Consider the following 21,337-nt stretch of genomic DNA (forward strand, 5'->3'; position numbering starts at 1 on the left):
TGAGTCATTGCTCTGATCCTGAACGGGTCCTTCACCTTGCCTCAGCATATCGCCTAGTACTGCTACTGCTACTACTGCTGCTGCTACTACTACTGCTACTGCTACTACTACTACTACTGCTACTACTATTGCTATTACTGCTACTGCTACTACTACTGCTACTACTGCTACTACTGCTGCTACTACTGCTACTACTACTGCTTCTACTACTGCTATTTCTGCTACTAATACTGCTACTACTGCCGATACTACTGCTTCTACTACTGCTATTACTGCTACTACTACTGCTACTACTACTGCTACTGCTACTACTACTGCTACTACTGCCGCTACTACTGCTACTGCTACTACTACTACTACTAGTGCTACTAATGCCGCTACTTCTGCTACCGCTACTTCTACTACTACTGCTACTACTACTGTTATTACTGCTACTGCTACTACTACTGCTACTACTGCTGCGACTACTGTTACTGCTACTACTACTGCTTCTACTACTGCTATTTCTGCTACTAATACTGCTACTACTACTGCTACTGCTACTACCACTGCTACTACTGCCGCTACTACTGCTTCTACTACTGCTATTACTGCGACTTCTACTGCTACTACTACTGCTACTGCTACTACTACTGCTACTACTGCCGCTACTACTGCTTCTACTACTGGTACTATTGCTACTATACGACTACTGCTAATGCTACTGCTACCGCAACTACTACTACTACTGCTGCTACTACTGCTACTGCTACCGCTACTACTACTACTAATGCTATTACTGCTACTACTACTGCTACTGCTATTACTGCTCTTACAACTGCTACTACTACTACTACTACTACTGCTACTACTGCCGCTACAACTGCTACTACTACTGCTATTACTGCGACTTCTACTGCTACTACTACTGCTACTGCTACTACTACTGCTAATACTGCTGCTACTGCTGCTACTATTGCTACTATACGACTAGTGCTAATGCTACTGCTACCGCAATTACTACTAATACTGCTACCGCTACTACTACTACTACTGCTATTACTGCTACTACTACTGCTACTACTACTACTACTGCTGCTACTGCTACTACTGCTACTACTACTGCTACTACGGCCGCTACTACTGCTACTGCTACCGCTACTAATACTACTACTGCCGCTACTACTGCTACCGCTACTACTACTGCTACTGCTACTACTACTGCTACTACTGCCGCTACTACTGCTACCACTACTACTACTACTACTGCTACTACTGCTGCTACTACTGCTACTACTACTGCTTCTACTACTGCTATTTCTGCTACTTATGCTGCAACTACTACTGCTACTACTACTGCTACTGCTACTACTACTGCTACTACTACTGCTACTGCTACTACTACTGCTACTACTACTGCTACTTCTACTACTACTGCTACTACTACTGCTATTACTGCGACTACTACTGCTACTGCTACTACTATTGCTAATACTGCTGCTACTACTGCTACTGCTACCGCTACTACTACTACTACTGCTATTACTGCTACTCCTACTGCTACTACTACTACTACTGCCGCTACTACTGCTACCGCTACTACTACTACTACTGCTACTGCTACTACTACTACTACTGCTACTACTGCCGCTACTACTGCCGCTACTACTGGTACTGCTCCTACTACTACTACTGCTGCTACTACTGCTACTGCTACTACTACTGCTTCTACTACTGCTATTTCTGCTACTTATGCTGCAACTACTACTGCTACTACTACTGCTACTGCTACTACTACTGCTACTACTACTGCTACTGCTACTACTACTGCTACTACTACTGCTACTGCTACTACTACTGCTATTACTGCGACTGCTACTGCTACTACTATTGCTAATACTGCTGCTACTGCTATTACTGCTGCTACTATTGCTACTATACGACTACTGCTAATGCTACTGCTACCGCAACTACTACTACTACTGCTGCTACTACTGCTACTGCTACCGCTACTACTACTACTACTGCTATTACTGCTACTACTACTGCTACTACTACTACTACTGCCGCTACTACTGCTACCGCTACTACTACTACTACTACTGCTACTGCTACTACTACTACTACTGCTACTACTGCCGCTACTACTGGTACCGCTGCTACTACTACTACTGCTGCTACTACTGCTACTGCTACTACTACTGCTTCTACTACTGCTATTTCTGCTACTTATGCTGCAACTACTACTGCTACTACTACTGCTACTGCTACTACTACTGCAATTACTGCTACCGCTACTACTACTACTACTACTACTTCTACAGCTGGAGACGTTTCAGTTCCATTTATGTATCTAAATAGCATCTCTGGTGATTGTAGAATGGTCCCGGCACCACAGATGATTAACGTGGTCAAAGTCAGGTTGTTAGCCCCCTCTGATGATGTGGGGGGGGGGGGGGGGGGGGGACAGCCCCCTCACCCTGCTCTCCCCACCTCCACTTAGCTCAAATCGATGGGCCCTCCTCCAGCCTCAGCCATTTTCGGAGCCCGCCGACAGAGCCAGAGATGCAGCCACCGAGGACGCGGCCCTGCGGCCTTGTTACAGTCAAACTGCGGAGCCAGATTTACTGGACGAGCTGCAGTGGCTTTATTCATGGGTGGAGAAATGAATCAAAAGATGGAGGCTGAAGAGTGGGAAGGCAAATGAAAAAGCCTCCGCTTCTTACTCACCCTCTTCCCTCAGAATCACACTCTTACAGCCTCTCCATCTCCTTGTCTTCCCTCCTCTCAGCCGGTTCAATCCCGTTTCAATCTCCCAGTAAACTGTTCAAAGAACGTCTCGTCCTATTACATCACTTACGCTGTTCATCAAAGCGACAGGGTGTGAATTACGCTGTCCACGACACCTAAATCATGCCACTACCAAAGCCCAGAGGCTACAGGGAATAGCTGTTACATCTGGATCCCTGGCATGAGGCGCGGAGCCTCTCGGCGACTTTGACTGAGTGAAGCTTCTCTTCATGTAGTCGGGCGTTATTTAGCTCCACCCAAACACGGCTTCGAGTTTTCTTCCGTGCCTGCCAGACACGAGAAAGCAAACCTGCCAGTTTCCCATTTCGTCTTGAGTCTTGCCTCCATGTTGTTTTCCAGCCCAAGTGAAGCTCATATGTCACGCCTGCTTTTATAACCTCCAGACTGGACAAGTGCACCACACGTCATTCTGGTATCAGCGGGCCGAACGTCGATACCAGAACTGAGAGAAACCAGTGCATTATTTTCATTATTGCTGCCTTCACCGGCTACCACTGACTCTGGATGGTCAGACTCCCGCCTGCATAGGTCGTACGTGTCCTGTGAGCCAGGTCACGGTCCGACGGTTCAGCACTCCAACAGTTCTTGTCTCCATGGGTGACCAGACCTTTGCAGCCGGGCAACCCCCTTCAGGCAAGAAAATTTTGAATCTCCTTTCAGATCTTCTCAAAAAATCTCTGTCAATGTGGGGCTCTTTTTCTTAACCACTGTCAATGGATGTGAGTCTTAAACCGTCGACTTTGTTTCCATTGCGTGTCGATGATTTCATGCACCGGTGTCGTCGATCTCTACGTAACTTGCCTAAGTTCAAGTGTCTATTTACATTTTCACCCTCATCCTCATCGTCATTGTTGCAGTAACTCATGATACATGAGCCAGAATGTTATTTAGCACTGACACTGTGATCTGATACCAAACTTATTATAAATCACTACATAATTTTGTAAAGTTCAAGAACAAAGCTCTAAATACGACTTGCTGTGTACGGCTGGGTGGTCTCATGATCTGTATACGTCACAATACCTTGAGTCACTGTATCGCCAGGGGATAAGTTTATTCAAAAATTTCTCTCCAATTGTGCAACATTGCAAGGCAGCAGTTGTACACAGTTACTGCCACACTGAAGACACAACATTGACACGTGAAGTTACGGTTACAGTTACGGTGAGTCCACCAGACTGAAATATGGCTGCCATATTGGGTCATGATGTGATTCTTTATCACAGTATTTTGGCATATCGTAACAGCACTGAGGGCTGGAGTATCAATACTGTCGTGAAAACATCTATGCTGTATTTGTGTGCAGGATGTGTAGCAGCCACACACACACACACACACACACACACTCACCTTTGATCCTCCTGGACTCCTTTCGCTGGCTGGTTTTGACACCCGGCTGGAGCTCGGCCTCTGCTGACATCCTCCACTGCTGAGTCCCTCGTCCTGCTCACAGCAGATCCAGCCTGGGCTACAGTACACAAACTAATCCTCCAACTCCCAGAATCCAATTCCCCTCTCTGGTCTGTCTCACAGCAGCGTCACAGTGGAGAAAAGCTCCTTCAAATCCATGCTAAGGTGCTTGGTACTCTTCACAAAATGAAGACCCAGCATTGATGGAGAGCCCCCCTCACTGGACCATGGTGTGGCTAAACAACGGGGCCGATGAGCTGGGGGATCCTCTCGGGGCAGCTTCAGATCAGATTTGACATCTTCTGGAGTGTACCTGAATTCCTCCCTAAAGGTCAAGTATCACATGGTCCACTGGTGCTCTTTTCCAAATGTACACCTACTGCTCAGGAGTAATTCCCCTCAGGGGAGGCTGCAGCGCTGATGGAATCAAATATTGTTCTTCAGAGTAGGTCAGGAGGGGATATTATTCTTTGGCAGAGAACTTCAGATGCAAACCCATCACAGTCCCTTGCTCTGAGCCCTGCAAGACCAGGAGACAAGGGGATGACTGTTAATGCCAGGCTGGAGGAGGAAACACGCTGGTTACAAGATTAACTGAACACCAGAAGTGGCATTTCACAAATCAACAAAGATGTTATTGTCACCACTCCCTGATGAGGACCTGTGGAGAAACATTTGTGGCTCTTGTTTTAGGTGCTGCTTGTCAGTAAATCTAGAACATGAAAGCATTGCGGGTGCTTCTGTGCACCCAGAGGAAACCTTATGAAGATCAGGAGGGAGGCAGCAGAGTGGTGAATGACTGGTGGACATCCTGGCACAGAACCCTCGCGTTGTACTTTAATGCCCTTGAATCATCCACCGCGAGCACAGGAGCTGTGCCAAGCTGGCACAGGGGCTGGCGCCGCTTCTGCTGGCATGGTGATGGGTCCTTGTTGGGGAAAGAGGCCTTTAGCCTCCCTGATAGGAACACTGGCCACTCATGATCCCGCGTGACATTGTGTGACATTGGGATCCCATTGTCTGAATGTGCTGCGTGACTTCAGCAGCAATCCTGTCCGTCTCCTCCTCAGACTCACGGCAGACGTTGTTCACCTACACTCCAGAAAATCCTCACCTGTGTGGGTGGTGGCATTCTTTGCTTGATGCACCAAATGCAAAGTTTTCACTAAAGATGGAAAGTTTCCAGCTCAGTTGTAAGATTTCATACCAACTTTAAGTGCAATCACAGTCCTTCTTTAACTTGATACTTAATCCCAAACCCACTGAGGTAAATGGAATGGAATGAGCTGCGTTCACGCTGCACTACACTGTGAACACAGGACAGGCAGGACTAGAAAGGTACTTTCTTCCAAACTGATAGTCCCTTGAGCAGTGAAGGGGGCAGTCCTGGGGGGGGGGAGTTGCCACAAGATATCTTTTTCACTCTTACGTTTATCTTCTATCGAACCTGATGTTCAGCACTGAACATCCTCACTGCAACAAACGCATGTCTTTCTTCCTGCTAACAGCAGTTGGTAAATCGTTCAGCTGTTGGAACCTCGCTGAGTTTGTGCATGTCCCCTGTCTCACTGACCAATCAAATCAAGAATGGGCGGGACTTATGACAGCAAATCTGTTGGTGGAAGAGAAACTGATCTTGGCTTTGACTGGAAATCCACCAATTAAAGATCTTCTTCTGGTTAGATGAAGAATATTCAATATGAACCTGATGAAGGTCCTGATAAGGTGCTGCTGGGGAACCAGCTCAAAAAAGTAAATGTAACGAGCGTGTCGAGCAAACATAATAGGGTTAGGTTTAGGGTTAGGGTTAGGGTTGGGGTTGGGGTTAGGGTTAGGGTTGGGGTTAGGGTTAGGGGAAGGGTTAGGGTTAGGGTTAGGGTTGGGGTTGGGGTTAGGGTTAGGGTTGGGGTTAGGGTTAGGGTTGGGGTTGGGGTTAGGGTTTAGTGCCTCCGGGCTCAGGCCCTATTGATCAGATTAAGACGTGCAGAAATGAGCGTCCTCGCCACAGTGCTGGAGCGAGTGGTCACCACGCCAACACCTTGATCGTCCTACCAGAGTTTCAGCAGCATTTTGTGACAGGTGAGGCAGTCTGACTGCTTTGTGATGCTGATCCTGCTTCAACCAAGTTATATAATTAAAAAATCACAACTTCTACAACATCATTCAAATAGTGTCTTAAACTGGATCAGTGGAGAGATGTTGCCACATCTTTACTACAGTCGTTCTATTTCCTGTAACGTCGCATAAATAAACCCTTGAGAGCTGAAAGGCTTTCTGAAAATGAGATTGACACTCTCAGATCAGGAACCAGGTCTCGTGGACACTCGTGTCTTTGATGGGCACTTTTTCAAGTGTGCACACTCATCATCATTCAGATAAGGAAAGGAACAAATCGACAGCTCGCAGGCTTCCCAATGAAGAACAGGTCTGCTGGAACGTCGGTGCGGTGCCCTGCAGTGTGCGTGCTTCCTTTTCCTTTTTTTCACGTTACAAATGCATAGCAGTATGTGTTCCCATGCATAAAACAAAGCTGTGTCTCCCTGCTGCTTGTCTTCCTGCAAACAAGTCCTTCAACCCTCCTATTACTCCACAATGAGATGTGATGTCACGACACTATTCATTTCCCGGGACGACGGCTCGTTGCAGTGTCCTCGTCACCGGCAGTTCTCTTGTGCATGCTTGTCGAGCCCATGTGCCACTCCTCGTGTCCTCATGAGAAAAATAATGTCACCTGGTCTAGTGGCAGGGGCCACCTCCCCATAAGTGGGTGTCAGGCAGGCCCTGGGAGGGTTGGTGAGGGAGAGGTATTCTCCATGTCTCAAAGAACTTTATCAGAATGTCGTTTACATTGCCGCTGAGCGAGACATGCCTCATTGTGTCTGACGAGAGAGCGATTTAATATGACGTACAGCTGCTTTTCAAACCCGACGCTATCTAGGTCACCCACACTCTCAGTGCCTCGGTGATGAGCAGCTCCCAGTGCCTCCTATGATTTGGGTCAGAGTTAACGAGCATCACTCGTTTCTCCAGCTCCAGTTACGGGATGTCAAACACCATCCTTTATTTATTAATATGTTCATTTTAGCACTACCTCTCACAAGAGCAAAGACGGAACTTCCTGGAGGGAAGTCAGTTTCATTTCTGCTCGCATGTCTTTATTTTCCTCCATCAGCTCGCTTGCTTGTCTTTGTATCTGCCCGGCCGCCCGCTGCCCGCCTGCCCGGCCGCCCGCCTGCCCGCCTGCCCGGCCGCCTTCATTTCACAAACCAACTCTGGAGATGTTTGTTTCCTGTGTGCGTCAGAGGCTTTACCCAGATTATTGAACAGAAACAGGCCTGCTGTGAGAGGAGCAGGCAGCGCTCTCCTCCTCAGCATTCAGCACACCAATCATGCCAGCCATTGATTTTTCTCAAGAGTTGCTGTGTGCCTTCACAGGGCCACACGGCCCCCAGGCAGCATGCAGGTGCATACATCCTGCTAAGCATCGGTGCACTGAGACAAGATCGAAATATATGTTGACAATGGAAACCCAATTTTCCATTTTAGAATAATTCCAAAAGATGGAAGACGGAAGTTCTTCTTGTTTCTCCCAATGGACCGGGGACCCTGCGTGTCCTGGAACACGGAGCCCATTATCAGGCACCGGTGTTCTCCCTTCTAACGACGTAATAATAACAACAGCCTAATACTGGATACCCACTGTCCTGTTTGTGTGTGTTTGGACTGACTGAAACTCCCCTTTTGTCTAGTCAGGCATTTTGTGTGTGTGTGTGTGTTTGGAGTTTTGGGGGGGCCGATAAAATACAACAAGTTATAAAACATTGCTCACAAATGTCATTAATAACCTACGGACATTCAAAGTGGAGTTCAAGCAAACGGGAATGTTGTAAATTGCCATCATTGTTTGCTCGCCATGAAACGTTCTTTCGGCTCTTTATGATGCAAAGGGACAAAAGGTTGATTTCCAGCCGTTCTGTTGAGTTTCATCTCTGTCGTCGTCACAGTGATGCTGGACTGCAGGCTCAGGTGCTCAATCATGTCCTACCACCGCAGAAATAAAGTGGCCAATCACACAGCATCATTTTTCAGATTCCTCTAAGCAACCCAGCGAGCAGCGTTTCCTCCCGAGACTGTCGTTTAACAGACAACACAATCAACCTGCAATTGTGAGACAAGCTTCTGTGCATCGTGAAACCAAGGAGAGGCAAAGGGTGAACAGTCATCTATCACTGGTTATGGCCAATTACACCTCCATTCACTCCGGTCCCGACGGAAGGTGCCGTCTGTGCGCTCCAGCTTGCATGTGACCGGTGTGGAGCAAAGCGCCGTCCCCAAGAACATTTCCATTTCCTCCTGGCCAAGGCTGGCAGGCCCGGGGCCGGTGGAGCGTTTGTTCAACAGACCGGCTTTGGCACCTTGTGCTGGTCATCTTTGTTACAAAATGCCCTCCAGCTTATAAAGTGGGACACAACTGTCACAACTTGGCCTCACAGCTCTCCTCTGAATAGCCCTGCTGCGTTACCTTGTGTCACAGACGCCAGCAAAGACCGTCCAAGTGGCGCTCGACCCGCTCCAAGCGCGAGCATTTCATCTTTGTCGGAGTTCGACTTCTGACTCTGTTCTACATCAGCTCTCATGTCTTCATCAGCATCTTCAGCATCAACAGCATCTTTGAGTATCAGATGAGCTTCATCGGTCTTCGCTGGACTGAATCCTGATTCGCAAGTGGTAGACTGACATGTGGGTCCACAAAGCAACAATCTATCAACACCACATGATGCAAATGCATGGTGGCGCTCTGCTAGCTAGCGCTAAGACACGCTCAGGGATCCTTGAGCAGCTGAAACATTCTCCTTTGCTGCCCTTCACTGCAAGACTGCTGTGTTTGATTTGAATGACGAGCTTGAGTTCCTGATCAGTTATTAATCCGGTGACTCCATAGCTCTATCTTATTTGTTACGTACGCTGCTGGGTAACAAATTTCATTTGCAATATGTTTTGAACCTGTTTGAGATGACACTGAATGGAATTCATTGTCACTACAGCTAAAAGCTAGAAGCTAGAAAACTCAGTAACATGCTCAGCTTTGGCTGAACTACGTGTTAGCATAGTGCTAACAGCACTGCAGCTAGCAGCTGCACAATCATGGTTCGATAGGATGGGAACATTTGACGCTTAACACTAAAAACAGAGGAGCATACAAATAACAGCTAATATGACCATCCAAAGGTAGGCCGTGTCAGTCTGGAGGAGGGTTTCATCGTCATCATGGCTGAGGAGTGAAGGATGTTAGGACTCAGAGACAGAGAGAGATTCAGCAAATGCTCCCTTTCAGGAGGCAAAACTGTCTCATTAAAATATAACAAGAGCAGAAAAATGGATGACTGATTTCTATCACCATGCTATAAACTCAACCATTCCTTTGCATTTCTGCATGGAATTATGTGAAGCCCAGGTGGAATATTGTCGCCAAAGAGGAGAAGGACCTGTCCTTTCTTCTCCTCTTCCTCTGCCTTCCTGGCCTTCCAGGGGGAACTGATAGCCTCTGAGCTCAGGCTGTTCAGCCACGGCCCATTAGTTCACCTCATTCTGACAAGATGGAGGGTCTCTGACGATGGTACAGTCAAGTGTGTGAGTGGGGAGGAAGAATAGGATGAGGAGGAGGAGGAGGAGAGGAAGAAAATTCCTACAAAAATTCTGTTTAGGCATCTGAAGCACTGTCATTCACGCTGCAGGAGAGAGGGAGGCCTCCTGGCTTTGGGTTCAGGAGCTACAGCTGGAAAACTGAATAAGTGTTGCTGCTGTTGCTTTGCCATGCAGGTTCTGTCAATATCACAGCTGCGCTCAGCTATAGGCAGGGCTCCGGCACAGCCGGGCACAGCCGGGCACAGCCGGGCACAGCCGGGCGTGGTGGCACAGAGGGCAGTGAGGAGCTGCCCTCTGAAGGGCTGCTGCACGATCTGCTCAGCTGCAGGATAACTAGGCCCGGTTTACATGGAAGAAGAAGGCACAAGTGTGTGTGTGTGTGTGTGTGTGTGTGTGTGTGTGTGTGTGTGTGTGTGTGTGTGTGTGTGTGTGTGAATAGACAAACCCACTCATGCTCATGCAGCACAGGTCTCCAGACACAAATGTTAATGGGTGGATTTGATGAAGTTTGCATCTCTGAGGCTGCTTCTACCTCCATGACACACAAATCCAGGCTAATCATGTGTCACTCGCTCTCCCACCACGACGGGGAACAACAGACTACATTTCCTCTTCCGTTCATGTGTTCCACCCACAGCGTACAGCAGGTCTGGAAGCACTGGTACAAGACTCTTGGAGTCATAATGGTGGATCTGCTCTCCAAAACAGCCGTGTGATGTCACTGCGGCCTCCCGCCGAGTCTCTAACCCAGTGTTGGTTTGGTTTGTAGTTGTGCTGCGTCTTAGCGTCTGAAGCCTGTTGAAACAGGCTATTTACCATGCTGGGAGGAAGCTGGGCCGACTCCAGAAGGCCTGCACAAACACCAGGTTACCTAACAGCCAGTGTTTTCTCCCTCAGTCTCTCCACCCGATGTGATTTGCTCTGCATTTATCATTTACTCTCCAATATTGTTTCTTTTTGCTCTCCCTCCCACTCCTGTTCTCCTCTGCCCTCATTTTCTTTGTCTCTCTCTCTCTCCTGCAAACAGAAAGCCTATTTGTGAATAGAGCTTAGTTTATTTGCTGCTGCCCCCCCCCCCCCGCTTTCTTTTGTAGGTTACAAAAGAAAAACGTGGATACCTTGGTTGAGTCATTACCTCATGCAGAGTGTAATTAATGAGACAATTAGACATTTTCCTCTCTCTGTTCACTTTGAACTGAATAAATAGCCAAAAGGTGTCCCCTTTAATTGCACATGGGTCATGGATTTAATTAAGATTGGCGAGCAGCCTCCTTTGAAAAACGGGAATAACTGATTCACTGTTTGTTGTCCAGACGGTTTTCACGTCACAAACAACAAGCAAAAAAGATCCATTTGAGATGAAAGTTGCTGCGATCAAAAACAGGATGCAGCCTGAGAGACGCATGAATGAAGGGGAAGCACGGCGCAGACGCTTCGGAAACAGCAACCTTCATTGTAGTTATCACTGTCACGCCATCGTATCCATGTTGTCTCACACACGCGCACGCACACACACACACACACACACACACACACACAGACTAGGCTCGTATGACTTCATGCTAATGAAAACGCAGTAAGGGCCTAGACAAAAGTATCCTGCTTTATGAAATATAAGATTTAATGAACAAGAGGGACACTTGTATGAACATAAATCAGGACAGGAAACAACGACCTGATTGGGTAAACGTTCATTTTCTGGCCAATCCAGGTAGCCCACTCCTCATGAATGTTAATGAGCAGTCCTGATCCAGACTCACAGCAGGTTGTCTGCAAGCAGAGATGGCGTTTTAATCTTTCTCCCAATATTTATTTATTTTGCTCAAAGCTGCACAGAGCCGCCATCTCGTGATAAGTCATTTAGAGGCAATAATTAAAAAAAAACGTGTACCTGCAGTCTTGGGTTAATGCAAATTTCTCTGTTTGCTGTAAATTCATATTGCAGTTTTGTGGATATTGTTTTTGTTTCTTGTTCTACTGACAGGTTCTGTTCAGTTTTTTGGGTTTTCATGCCCCACAATCCTGACATTTTATTAGATGGAAGCTGTGTGTTTCCATCCACTGGACATTTTCATACAATTGGAGGGGCAGTCGCACTTTTAGGGAATAATTAAGGTTCATCCATCCTCCACACATCTGGTCTGAACAGCCACTAAGCCACAAACTACTTTTTCCGTGAGAGTAAAAAGTAATCATCTCATTCTCTGCTCATTTATTCATCAAGGTTGTGCACAGTTCCAATCTCACAAATCCCCAAATTCCTTCAGCTATGAAAAGCCTGAGTTTGCTTCCAGAGTGCAGCGTCTGGCAGAAAGATGCCTGAGAGGAAACGCAGCAGTGACTGACACCACGCCGAGAGGAAGTCTGCAAGTCGAACAACACGTTTCGCTCTGATGGCTTGTTTGGTTTCCTTTCATGACTCGTCTGCAGCAGCAGGAGCCATTTATGTCACAGAGAAAAGTAATTATTCACACAACTTACAGTACAATTTGAGTGAATATTACTACCAACGGTGTTTTACAGTCAACAACAGTCCTGTCCTGGTGGAGCGGCATCTCTGGAGGGAACTCATCCAGACTACCAGCGATGGGACTCAATCAAAAGTCAAAGGTCATGACCAATATCACCTCACTTCACCTTCTCGTCTTGTTCTTTGACGTGACACGACCATATGAGGAACATGTAGAGGTACAGTGGCCGTCCAGCATGCAAAGGGTCACTTCTCCCAGGGACCATGTCCAAGTGTCCTTGAGCAAGACACTGAACCCCTAACTGCTCCTGATGGCCCTGTGACGGACTGGTGACCCATCCAGGGTGAACCCGCCTCTCACCCTATGACAGCTGGGATAGGCTCCACCCCCTTTACAGAAAAGCGGTAGAAAATGGATGAATGAATGGATGTTAGCATACTAGAAAGTTCAAAATTCTACCCGCTGCAGTTTAGCAAATGGAAAATGGACAGTGGATGACTGGAACACCTTGAGGGAGTTTCTCTTTGCCCAAAAATTCCACTGGGATTCAAGGATGAACTAAATCAAGCAGGTCAAAGGTCAAAAGCAGATGCGCGTTGCAGAGATGCATTCAACCGCCATGCAGCAGTAGCTGTCATCATTTGCACTGTAGTTTTGAGTACTCCTTCTGCAAATTCACAGGTACTTCATAAAACTTTACTTCAAAGGAAATTTACCCAACCTGCACACACACACACACACACACACGCGCGCCTTTTCCTCTGACTATAATACAGTATTGTAATTAGTGCATCTCCCACCACCTCAACGTCTCTCATTAATCTCACATGAGTGATTAGGCTGCTGCGATGTATGGAACCACGGGAGGTGTGAAACTGGGTGTGAAACTGTTGTCATCTCATATGTTATCACCCTCTGGAGACTGGGAGGATTAATCCACACCAGGCACAGCCCATTGGCAGCTAATCATGCCGCTAATGATAAGTGAAATATTCGAGAGCCTCTCATTAGGATGCCATCGCAAGGTCAAGATCTCGCCCAGATCGCAGACTACACTCAGATACCGCTTCCTCAGGCATCTGTGTTGTTGTGTGCACCCCAAGCTGGATACAACCTAGACTGAAGCTTCTGAATATGACACTTGATGGCTGATTAGAGCAAAACATCAGGGTAGTGTCCCACTGTGACGCTCTGATGAGAAGTGATCTAAAGGGTCTGTCAGTAGACGTCATGCTGGCCATTGTTGCGGTGCCAGATGCTTGCAGCTCAGTGCAGCTCCACATCAAAACAGAGATTCTGCTCCCTGCAGGCACCCCAACAATACAGAGCTGCATTTACTTCAACATTTACTAGTTGAAAATCAGAACAACGGAAATCAGGCAGCCAGAAGGTTTAAGGAAATCATGTCATCAGCCATTAAGGGTTAAATATTCATCCAACCTTTGACGTACGTGGCAGGAACTGTGTCTGATTTGATAATCCCTGAGATAATTATAGCTCGTCCTCATTCTTTTTGTAAAAAATGTCAAGAATACATGAATGATAATGATGACACACTGACTAATCAAATTCAGAGACGTCTGTTTTCCTGGGTACATCTTTAATCTCAGGTCTGACTGATTTACTGCTGCAACATGTTTTTCTTTTCATGCTACAAATTCTGTTTATTTGAGAAATCAAATTAATTTGGGACATTCTTGGATCGACTGTCCTGTCTGAAGGATCCCGGTGGTTTCCTCCACCTTCTCCCTGTTGAAAAGGTTTTGGTCAGTTTTTCCTCCGAGGGCATTGACCTTGTAGGGATTGTAAAGCTCTCGGAGGCAAACAGCGATTTTCGGCGGGATAGACACAACTGGACAGGAACAACCTGAGGCCTGAGGAATGGAACCCCTTGTGTAGATAAGCATCATCTCACACAGGATTAGAGCGCAGAGAGGCAAAGACCCGTGCTAGCATCTGTCACACTGACACACATCCAAAAAACCCAAAACAAAACAAAAACAGAGGATGATAGAACAAACTAATGTCCTTTTAAATTGTTTCCTTAGTGTGAAGACAAGCTTTGGGCTTGAAACTTCGCTGGTGGATGCACAAACTGAACAGAAGAAAGACCTACACTGTACAGACTCTTAAATAGCATCGGTCACAAAGAGGTGACAGAGAGTAGATTTGCATTCAGCCTTTTTAGTACTTAAAGGAAATCACCAATTGTTTTAACCATGTGGTTATTAGCTAGAGCCAGAGAGGACGATGGATACCCTTCTCGCTACGGAAATCAGCTGTGAAACTGGAAGTAAGTTTAGCCCAATGGCTGGTAGTGGATGGGAAGTGTTAGCATCAGCTAGCTCAGGCCCAGAATGCTGGTTAGCTTAGCCCAACGGCTGGTAGTGGGTGGGAAGTGTTAGTATCAGCTGGCTCAGGTCCAGGATAGTTAGCTTAGCCCAATGGCTAGTAGTGTGTGGGAAGTGTTAGCATCAGCTAGTTCAGGTCCAGGCTAGTTAGGTTAGCCCAATAGCTGGTAGAGGGTGGGAAGTGTTAGCATCAGCTAGCTCAGGTCCAAAATGGTGGTTAGCTTAGCCCAATGGCTGGTAGAGGGTGGGAAGTGTTAGCATTAGCTAGCTCAGGTCCAGGATGCTGGTGTGTCCAGCAGGAATCCTCCTCCTCATCATCATCAGTAGCAGCAGTCACTCTTCTAGTCCTCAACAAACCTTTGGTTCTGTTGACCCAAGTTCCAACGGAGCTGTGGAGGTGCTGCGTCAAATCCCTGCGCCCAGTCAGGAAAGTAGTTCTGGGAATCTGGTTATAAAATTTCAATATCTCATCATTTTGACTTCATGGCACTTGTTATATTAGTGCAGGCTTTTGGAGAAAGCTAACTAGCAGCTAACAAGCAGTCTCGTCTGAAACATTCCCCCAAATTTGGTGGGTTCCTTTAAATAGAGCACATGACTAAATAATAAATAAGTTGAGCAAACTTGTAAATAATAGAAGTAATGTAATATATTAACTAGTAGCCTACATGCACAGCGTTCAGAGAGCGCAGGACTCTCAGGGCTCACTTGGGGTTATGGCTTCATTTTACCCCATGCAGGCTAACAAAGCCCTGCTCAAGGTTACATTTCTGCTCTTTTCCATCGAGCACATGTAGATTAGTAACCCTGTTTCCTATAAAATCATACCAGTATTAAATATTTGTTTTGCCAGAAACCAAGTGACACTGTTCAGTGGTGGTCCATTGTTGAGTAAATGAGAGACGGTGGGGTGGAGAACGCTCAGGACCAGAGGAGCTTTGCTTCGAGGAAGTGCAGTTTCTTTTTGACACGGGCGTTTTCAGGCTGATGACCTCACCCGTAGCTTAACCAGGAGCAGCCTTGACACGTCCATCATCTGAGTAAAGCAAACATGAACTCCATTTTGCAATGAACAGGCTGCAGATGTGGTTAGGCAAAACGGAGCTGATCTCATGAAGAGTTCACATTCTGGAATCTTTCAAATTAACTCCGAATGGGCCAAATAGAAGAAATGCCCTCGTGAACGTGAATCAGGAGCCACAAAGCCCTTGAGATGTGAGTCTGATGCCTCCTGAACTAAGCATCTCTGTTACCTCCGGAGAGCAGGAAGGCGATAAGGCGGGTCCCGTACTTCATTTGATAGTCAGTGGAAGAAAAAAGGCTGTCAAGTTCATATTTTATTACATATTTTACAGGACACAAATGCATTGGAGCTGCTGCTGTGAGTCGCCACATCATCTTCATCAGCCACATACGGAGCGGCTGTGGGGAATAGAGGTTGTAGAAGGGCCGATGGGATGCAACCGAGGGACCTCAGTACTCAGAGGTGATGAATGCTCTGCTGCCTATGGAGCCTCGTGCAGTGCATCTGTGAGAGCAGATGAATGAGGAGGAGAGAGCCTGATAAATTGGGTCACACGAACATAGCGTTTCTGGGTAATGCGGTGAAAACGCTGGAGGAGTGCAGTTGGGTAGCTGCACGTGCCTACAACTGGGGCAGAGCTGCTCTGACTCCACTCCATTTTGCGTCTTGGTTCCTCTTGTTCTCCTCACACAGGAGGAGATGGGAGCTGCTGATGAAGGCTCTTCCTGAGGTTGTTGGCACAAAGAAGATAAAAAGGTCCATGCTTCACTTTGTGTGCAGACATTCAAGGAGACATCAGGACGCTTTGGTGATTATGGCAACACTGGGAGTCAATTACTGTGGTGTGGAAGCTCTTTGACTCAGAGGGTGTGCAGTCGCCCTTCAGCGCCACCAGCACTTATTTTTTGTCCCAAGAGGATCAATTTGAACAACTTGCCTATTTATCACTGCATTTACTCAACATCCATATTTGCGTTGTCACTGTGAGCCTCACACTGACAGAGCCAAAGCTGTACACTCTGATTCAGGTTCATAAACCCTGCACAAGTCTTGGCTTTACCACTGGTGCTGACAGCTGCATCCTGGGAACCTCAGGGTCGCCCCTCAGACCAGGTGACCACGGGGGGAGGGATCACCCTCAATGTGCCACATCTTCATTCTTACCAAAGTAATCCCGTCTTTGTCAAGACGGCTCAATGTTCAAAACAATGGCAACACTGAAATTGTTCCAACACAGTGGTTCCTCTGATTCAGTGGTGGGATTTTTGTGCGCTGGCGTTATGTGTTCCCTCCTACTGGGTCTGTCCCAGTTCTTCAAATGGGAAAGACACAAACAAATGGTTTTCTTCAAGCCTCGGCAGGTTTGTAAGTTATCATCCCATTCACAGTCAAATAGATGTTAACAAGGGACCAAGCAACAACACAGGCTAGCTTACAAATGCGGGCCATGATGCATCACATCACATCGCCTAAAAAGTAGACATTTTTGTATTCGCACACTCGTATTGTGTTTGCATTGCACTCTGCTGCAGGCCCCGCCTCCTTTCTCTTGCTCATCACCACAAGAGCTACAACCACGAGCTAGCACACGATGATGGTCCAGTCACTTGGTTCTAGAAGCCAAACTGAGACTAGAAGTGTTGCGCTCTTCTGTTATTAGCAAAGAAAAGTTGTGCCTTGTTGTCAAGCAACAGTTTTGTTATATTTGTCATTTAATAAAAATGAAGAATTGTATGGTTTCATCAGTTTTTGTCTGTTGTACTGAATATTTGATTTTGGAAGAAAACATACACTTGCATGTTTGTAATCAGACGTGTTTGCTTCTCCTCCTCTGTACTCCAACCTAATTTACTTAATCTCAGGTTGTGGAAGAGCTTGACAGGGGAAGGGTGGGGGGGGGGGGGGTCCTTTACCTTGGCACAGATAAGAAGTCAAACTAGAATTGACAGCGATAGATCTTGTCAGCAGCGCATGCTGCCTCTTGGCAAGCGAAGCAAAGTCGATGTATAGCGGGGGTCGTTCTTCCCTCCTCAGATTTCCAGTATCTGGAGCTCTGCAGCCTCATACTTCAGTAGATGGACGACTATTTCATTCAGTGCCAACTGGCACAACATGAGTTGAGCTGAAGGTCATTGTGACTCATTTCCGGCTCAGAAACTGGGCGGCTGAAGGCTGCGGTGCTAAATCTCCACTACTGACTCATGTTAATAGGACAAAGACAGCAGACTGGACCCCTGCACCCACCGATGCAACTGCAGGGTCCGGCACCAATGACAGCGAGGGTACAGTCAAGGGAGTGGGTACAGATTGTCGTGGCACCTCCAGGCATATGGCAGGGCGCCCCACGCCTCCCAGCTAATTGAGTCCTAATGAATCATTGGTTTGGCGTGCGACATGTCCCCAGCGATGGCTGGTGTCGTTGATGCATTGACGGTGCCCAGTCCCGTGGAAGTGAAGCGGGTGGTGACGGCTGCTCTGGCTGAACATGGTAGACAGCCGGACACAGTTGGCTTCACACTGAACCTTCACCCACTCACCAGATGTTGCAGGCCGACGCTCAAGTATTACTAACCACCGGCTCTACACAATGGAAGTAATAGCGTGATGGGCTGGCAGTTCACTGCCCCGTTTGATTGCTCTAACACACTCGGTGGTGTCGGGGTCGCCGCCTCACTGTCAACTCAACATGGCTGATGTGATAAGGCTGAAACCCTGGGAGTTAATGGTGCCTGAGCGCTGCTTGTGCACGTCTACGATTCACTGAATGACACGTTGATGGACTGACCTCGTTACTCTGACCTACTTGGGATTATTCTGTTTTAAGGCCAATTTAATGACTGAAACAGACAAACATGGAGGACAATTAAGCAGGTAGATCAGCCTGTTCAAGTATTCTGTTTCTTCCTCCCACCAGAGATTTAACTTCTTCTACTTAAGCCGCTTCCACAGCTTTTAGACTTTGCTTCTTGTACGTTTGGATGCTGCAACCCTCCCATCAACTCCTCCTGCACCTGCTGGGGTTTTACACCAGACCGTGTGCAGCATTCAGCCTTCCACACTGCACCGCTATCGAGTGATCTGCCCCCTTTCTGTTCCAACCGAAGCAACCGGAGTCACCTTTGACCTGCCTCAGCCCGGGGCGGCGTCTTCATTAAGGAATAAACTGGATGCGATAGGGCCACGAGCAAAATGGGAACTCAGACACAACCTTGCCAGCTCATTAGAGCTGCTTTTATAAAAGATTCAGGCCACTCTTGCAACGTCTAATGCTGAAGCTGATGTCAGTGTGGCGGCTGTTCGTTGGATGCATATCTCAGAGCGCTCGGGAAATCATAAGGGAGTTGAAGTTGAGGCAGTGAGTCTGAAGAGAAACAAGACACATGATAACACACCAGACTGTCAGCAGCACAAAAGGTAAGAAGCAACACACTGACAAATGGGCTGATACAAGCTAAGTGCCACCAACAAGCAGATGGAAATGTTGTTGTGCTGAGATAACATGAAAATGAAATATCCCAACCACTTTTGCTGTTTTACCATAATTGCAAAAGAGGGAGAAAGCATTCTGTTCTTAATGGGATAAGAAACAGCTCCCCTATCAACACAGGAGCTAAATTAAGAGTCTTGCTTCCTCCGGGAGACCCGACAAAGATGTTCTTACTGGAGAAGTAATGCTCTCCAGTGCTTTGTTCAGCTCCAGCTTAAGCCACATAACTCACACCGTGCTGCTACCGAGTGTCTGAGGATGACAACGGGAAATCACACTGGATCTGTGAGTGTGTGTGTTTGTGTGTGTGTGTGAGAGAGAGAGAGCAGAGAGAGAGCCAGCCAGTCCAGCTCTGGATCTGTTACAGAACATCCTCTGTAAGGAGATTACTAACAGCAGTTTGGCAAGTAGCCAGTGAACTTTGGTACCGGTGTCACACTGCTACTACTCACCTCTGATTACATCCCGCCAGGCTGCAGCGCCGGACGCATCCCGCTGTCTCAACAAACGAGCTGGGCCTCATATTCTCACCTGTTTTATGGCTGCTGGCTGTTTTGTTCCTACTCTTCCACAGTGATGGCCAAGGCCATCGCCACGCAGGCTCCTCCTCCACCAGCACTCAAGCAGAAACAATGAGGCATCATGATAGACATATGGCCCAGTGCAGAATTGTGCATTTGAACTGGTCACTCTGGCTCCATGTAGATTTACCCGGGGGGGGGGGGGGGGGGGGGGGGCTCTGATAAACCCTTGAAAGAACAATAAATCACTGCAGCAGGCGCCTGTCATCCACGTCACTGATCTACAGCTGTGCTTCTACCAGGAGGATGATCCCATCAGACCCGTGACAGCGCTGACAGGAGGCCCGCGGGGCGCGCGGCTCACCCTCATTGATTATGTAACATTTATTGTTTTAAATACACTTTTACAAGTCAAGCCAAGTGTCACGATGCTCCAGCAACGTCCACTTGCAAACCCCAATGTGAGCTCGCGACACCTCCACGCGTGATCAACACGGTGGTTCTCGTCCCCCTCACTGACCCAGGAACTCGAACGCTAAGCAGGTGGCTCGTGAGGTCCGCAGGCCCGGCAGCCGCACCCGGGAGGAGGACGCGGCTTTGCGCTCTTCCCGGTGCCGCCGCGCCGCGCGCTCCCATCCAACTCCTCCATCCACAGGTCCTCAGCCCCGCGCAGCCGCGGCTCTCCCCTCCGCGCAGTTGAGGCACAGAAATCAAGTTATTTACCAAGAAAATGCGCCACATTCACCGAGCCGGAGCCGGAGACGGCGGAAGCCTCCGGACTGCAGCAGGGCAGCGCGGGCTGAGGGGAGAGGGAGCTCCTGCCTCTGACCGCATCTGCAGCCTGCACGACCGCAGCGCTTGCTGGCATGTAGCGGGTCACACGTCCGTGTAGAATTGGTGCGCAATTCAATGCGGGACAGCCGAACACTGAGCGGCGTCTGCGCCACGTTCACCCGGCGGGCAGCAGCGGCCGGGCCGCCTCGCTCCCGTCTCCTGGCTCGTGTTTCTGTGTCATGTCAGTGTGTCTGCGGTCCGCAGCCCAGGTTAATAGAGACGCTCGCTGTGTCACTCACCTGCTCCCCGCGGATGCTTCTCCGGAGTCTCCCATTTATGCGTTTTAATCCACATCCGTGGCCCCTTCACCGGAGCGCTGGCTGCCCCTCAGAGCGGGAGAGACGCGGCGCGGTCAGAAAATCCATCAGTTAATTCCATTTAAGGTGGAAGCATGGGGGAGACCTGCAAATGTTCGAAAAAGCCCGTAAAGCTGCCGGTCTTCCTCTCCCTCTCTGCAGCACTGAAGTTGCCTGGTTACCCTGTTTCTCATTCAAGGAGCTACAGCGGCCAATCACAGCAGCAGCCGGAGAGATTAACTATTTCTTGGCTCCACTATTCAGTTCCAGGCTGAACGAGGGAGTGGGCGGGGGAAGCGGCCCCCGGTGACGGGAGAAAAATTAAAATGCACAGAGAATAATGGAGGGGGGGGGGATCAGTTAGAGGGAGAATGTGGGAGGAGGGGAGGGGACGGAGGGGATTAAACATTTTCGAAAATAAAGGATGGGGGGGGCAGTTGCCACTTCTCACAACAACAAAGATGTAAGATGCTCCAGCATCCATCAGAGAAACTGATCATTCCCCTT

General features: G+C 48.1%; 1 protein-coding gene across 4 annotated transcripts in view; it reads right to left on the reverse strand.

Moving 5' to 3' along the window:
- Positions 1–21,002, reverse strand: part of dab1b (DAB adaptor protein 1b) — a 52,223-nt gene extending 31,221 nt beyond the window's left edge. For 3 of the 4 annotated variants that reach the window (XM_086203045.1, XM_086203044.1, XM_086203043.1), the window contains exons 1-2: positions 20,774–21,002; positions 4,141–4,720 (exon numbers count right to left, since the gene is read on the reverse strand). In XM_086203045.1, coding sequence (XP_086059171.1) covers positions 4,141–4,210 — 70 coding nt within the window. In that variant the 5' untranslated portion in view covers positions 4,211–4,720; positions 20,774–21,002. Of the gene's footprint in view, positions 1–2,709; positions 3,189–4,140; positions 4,721–20,773 lie in introns of those variants that run through there. The other variant, XM_086203046.1, reaches the window with a different exon arrangement.
- Between the last annotated feature and the right edge of the window lie 335 nt (positions 21,003–21,337).

The sequence above is a fragment of the Aulostomus chinensis genome, chromosome 5 (genome assembly GCF_037954235.1).
Source record: "Aulostomus chinensis isolate RoL2024-O1b breed Wild chromosome 5, RoL_Achi_v1.0, whole genome shotgun sequence".
Lineage (NCBI taxonomy): Eukaryota > Metazoa > Chordata > Actinopteri > Syngnathiformes > Aulostomidae > Aulostomus > Aulostomus chinensis.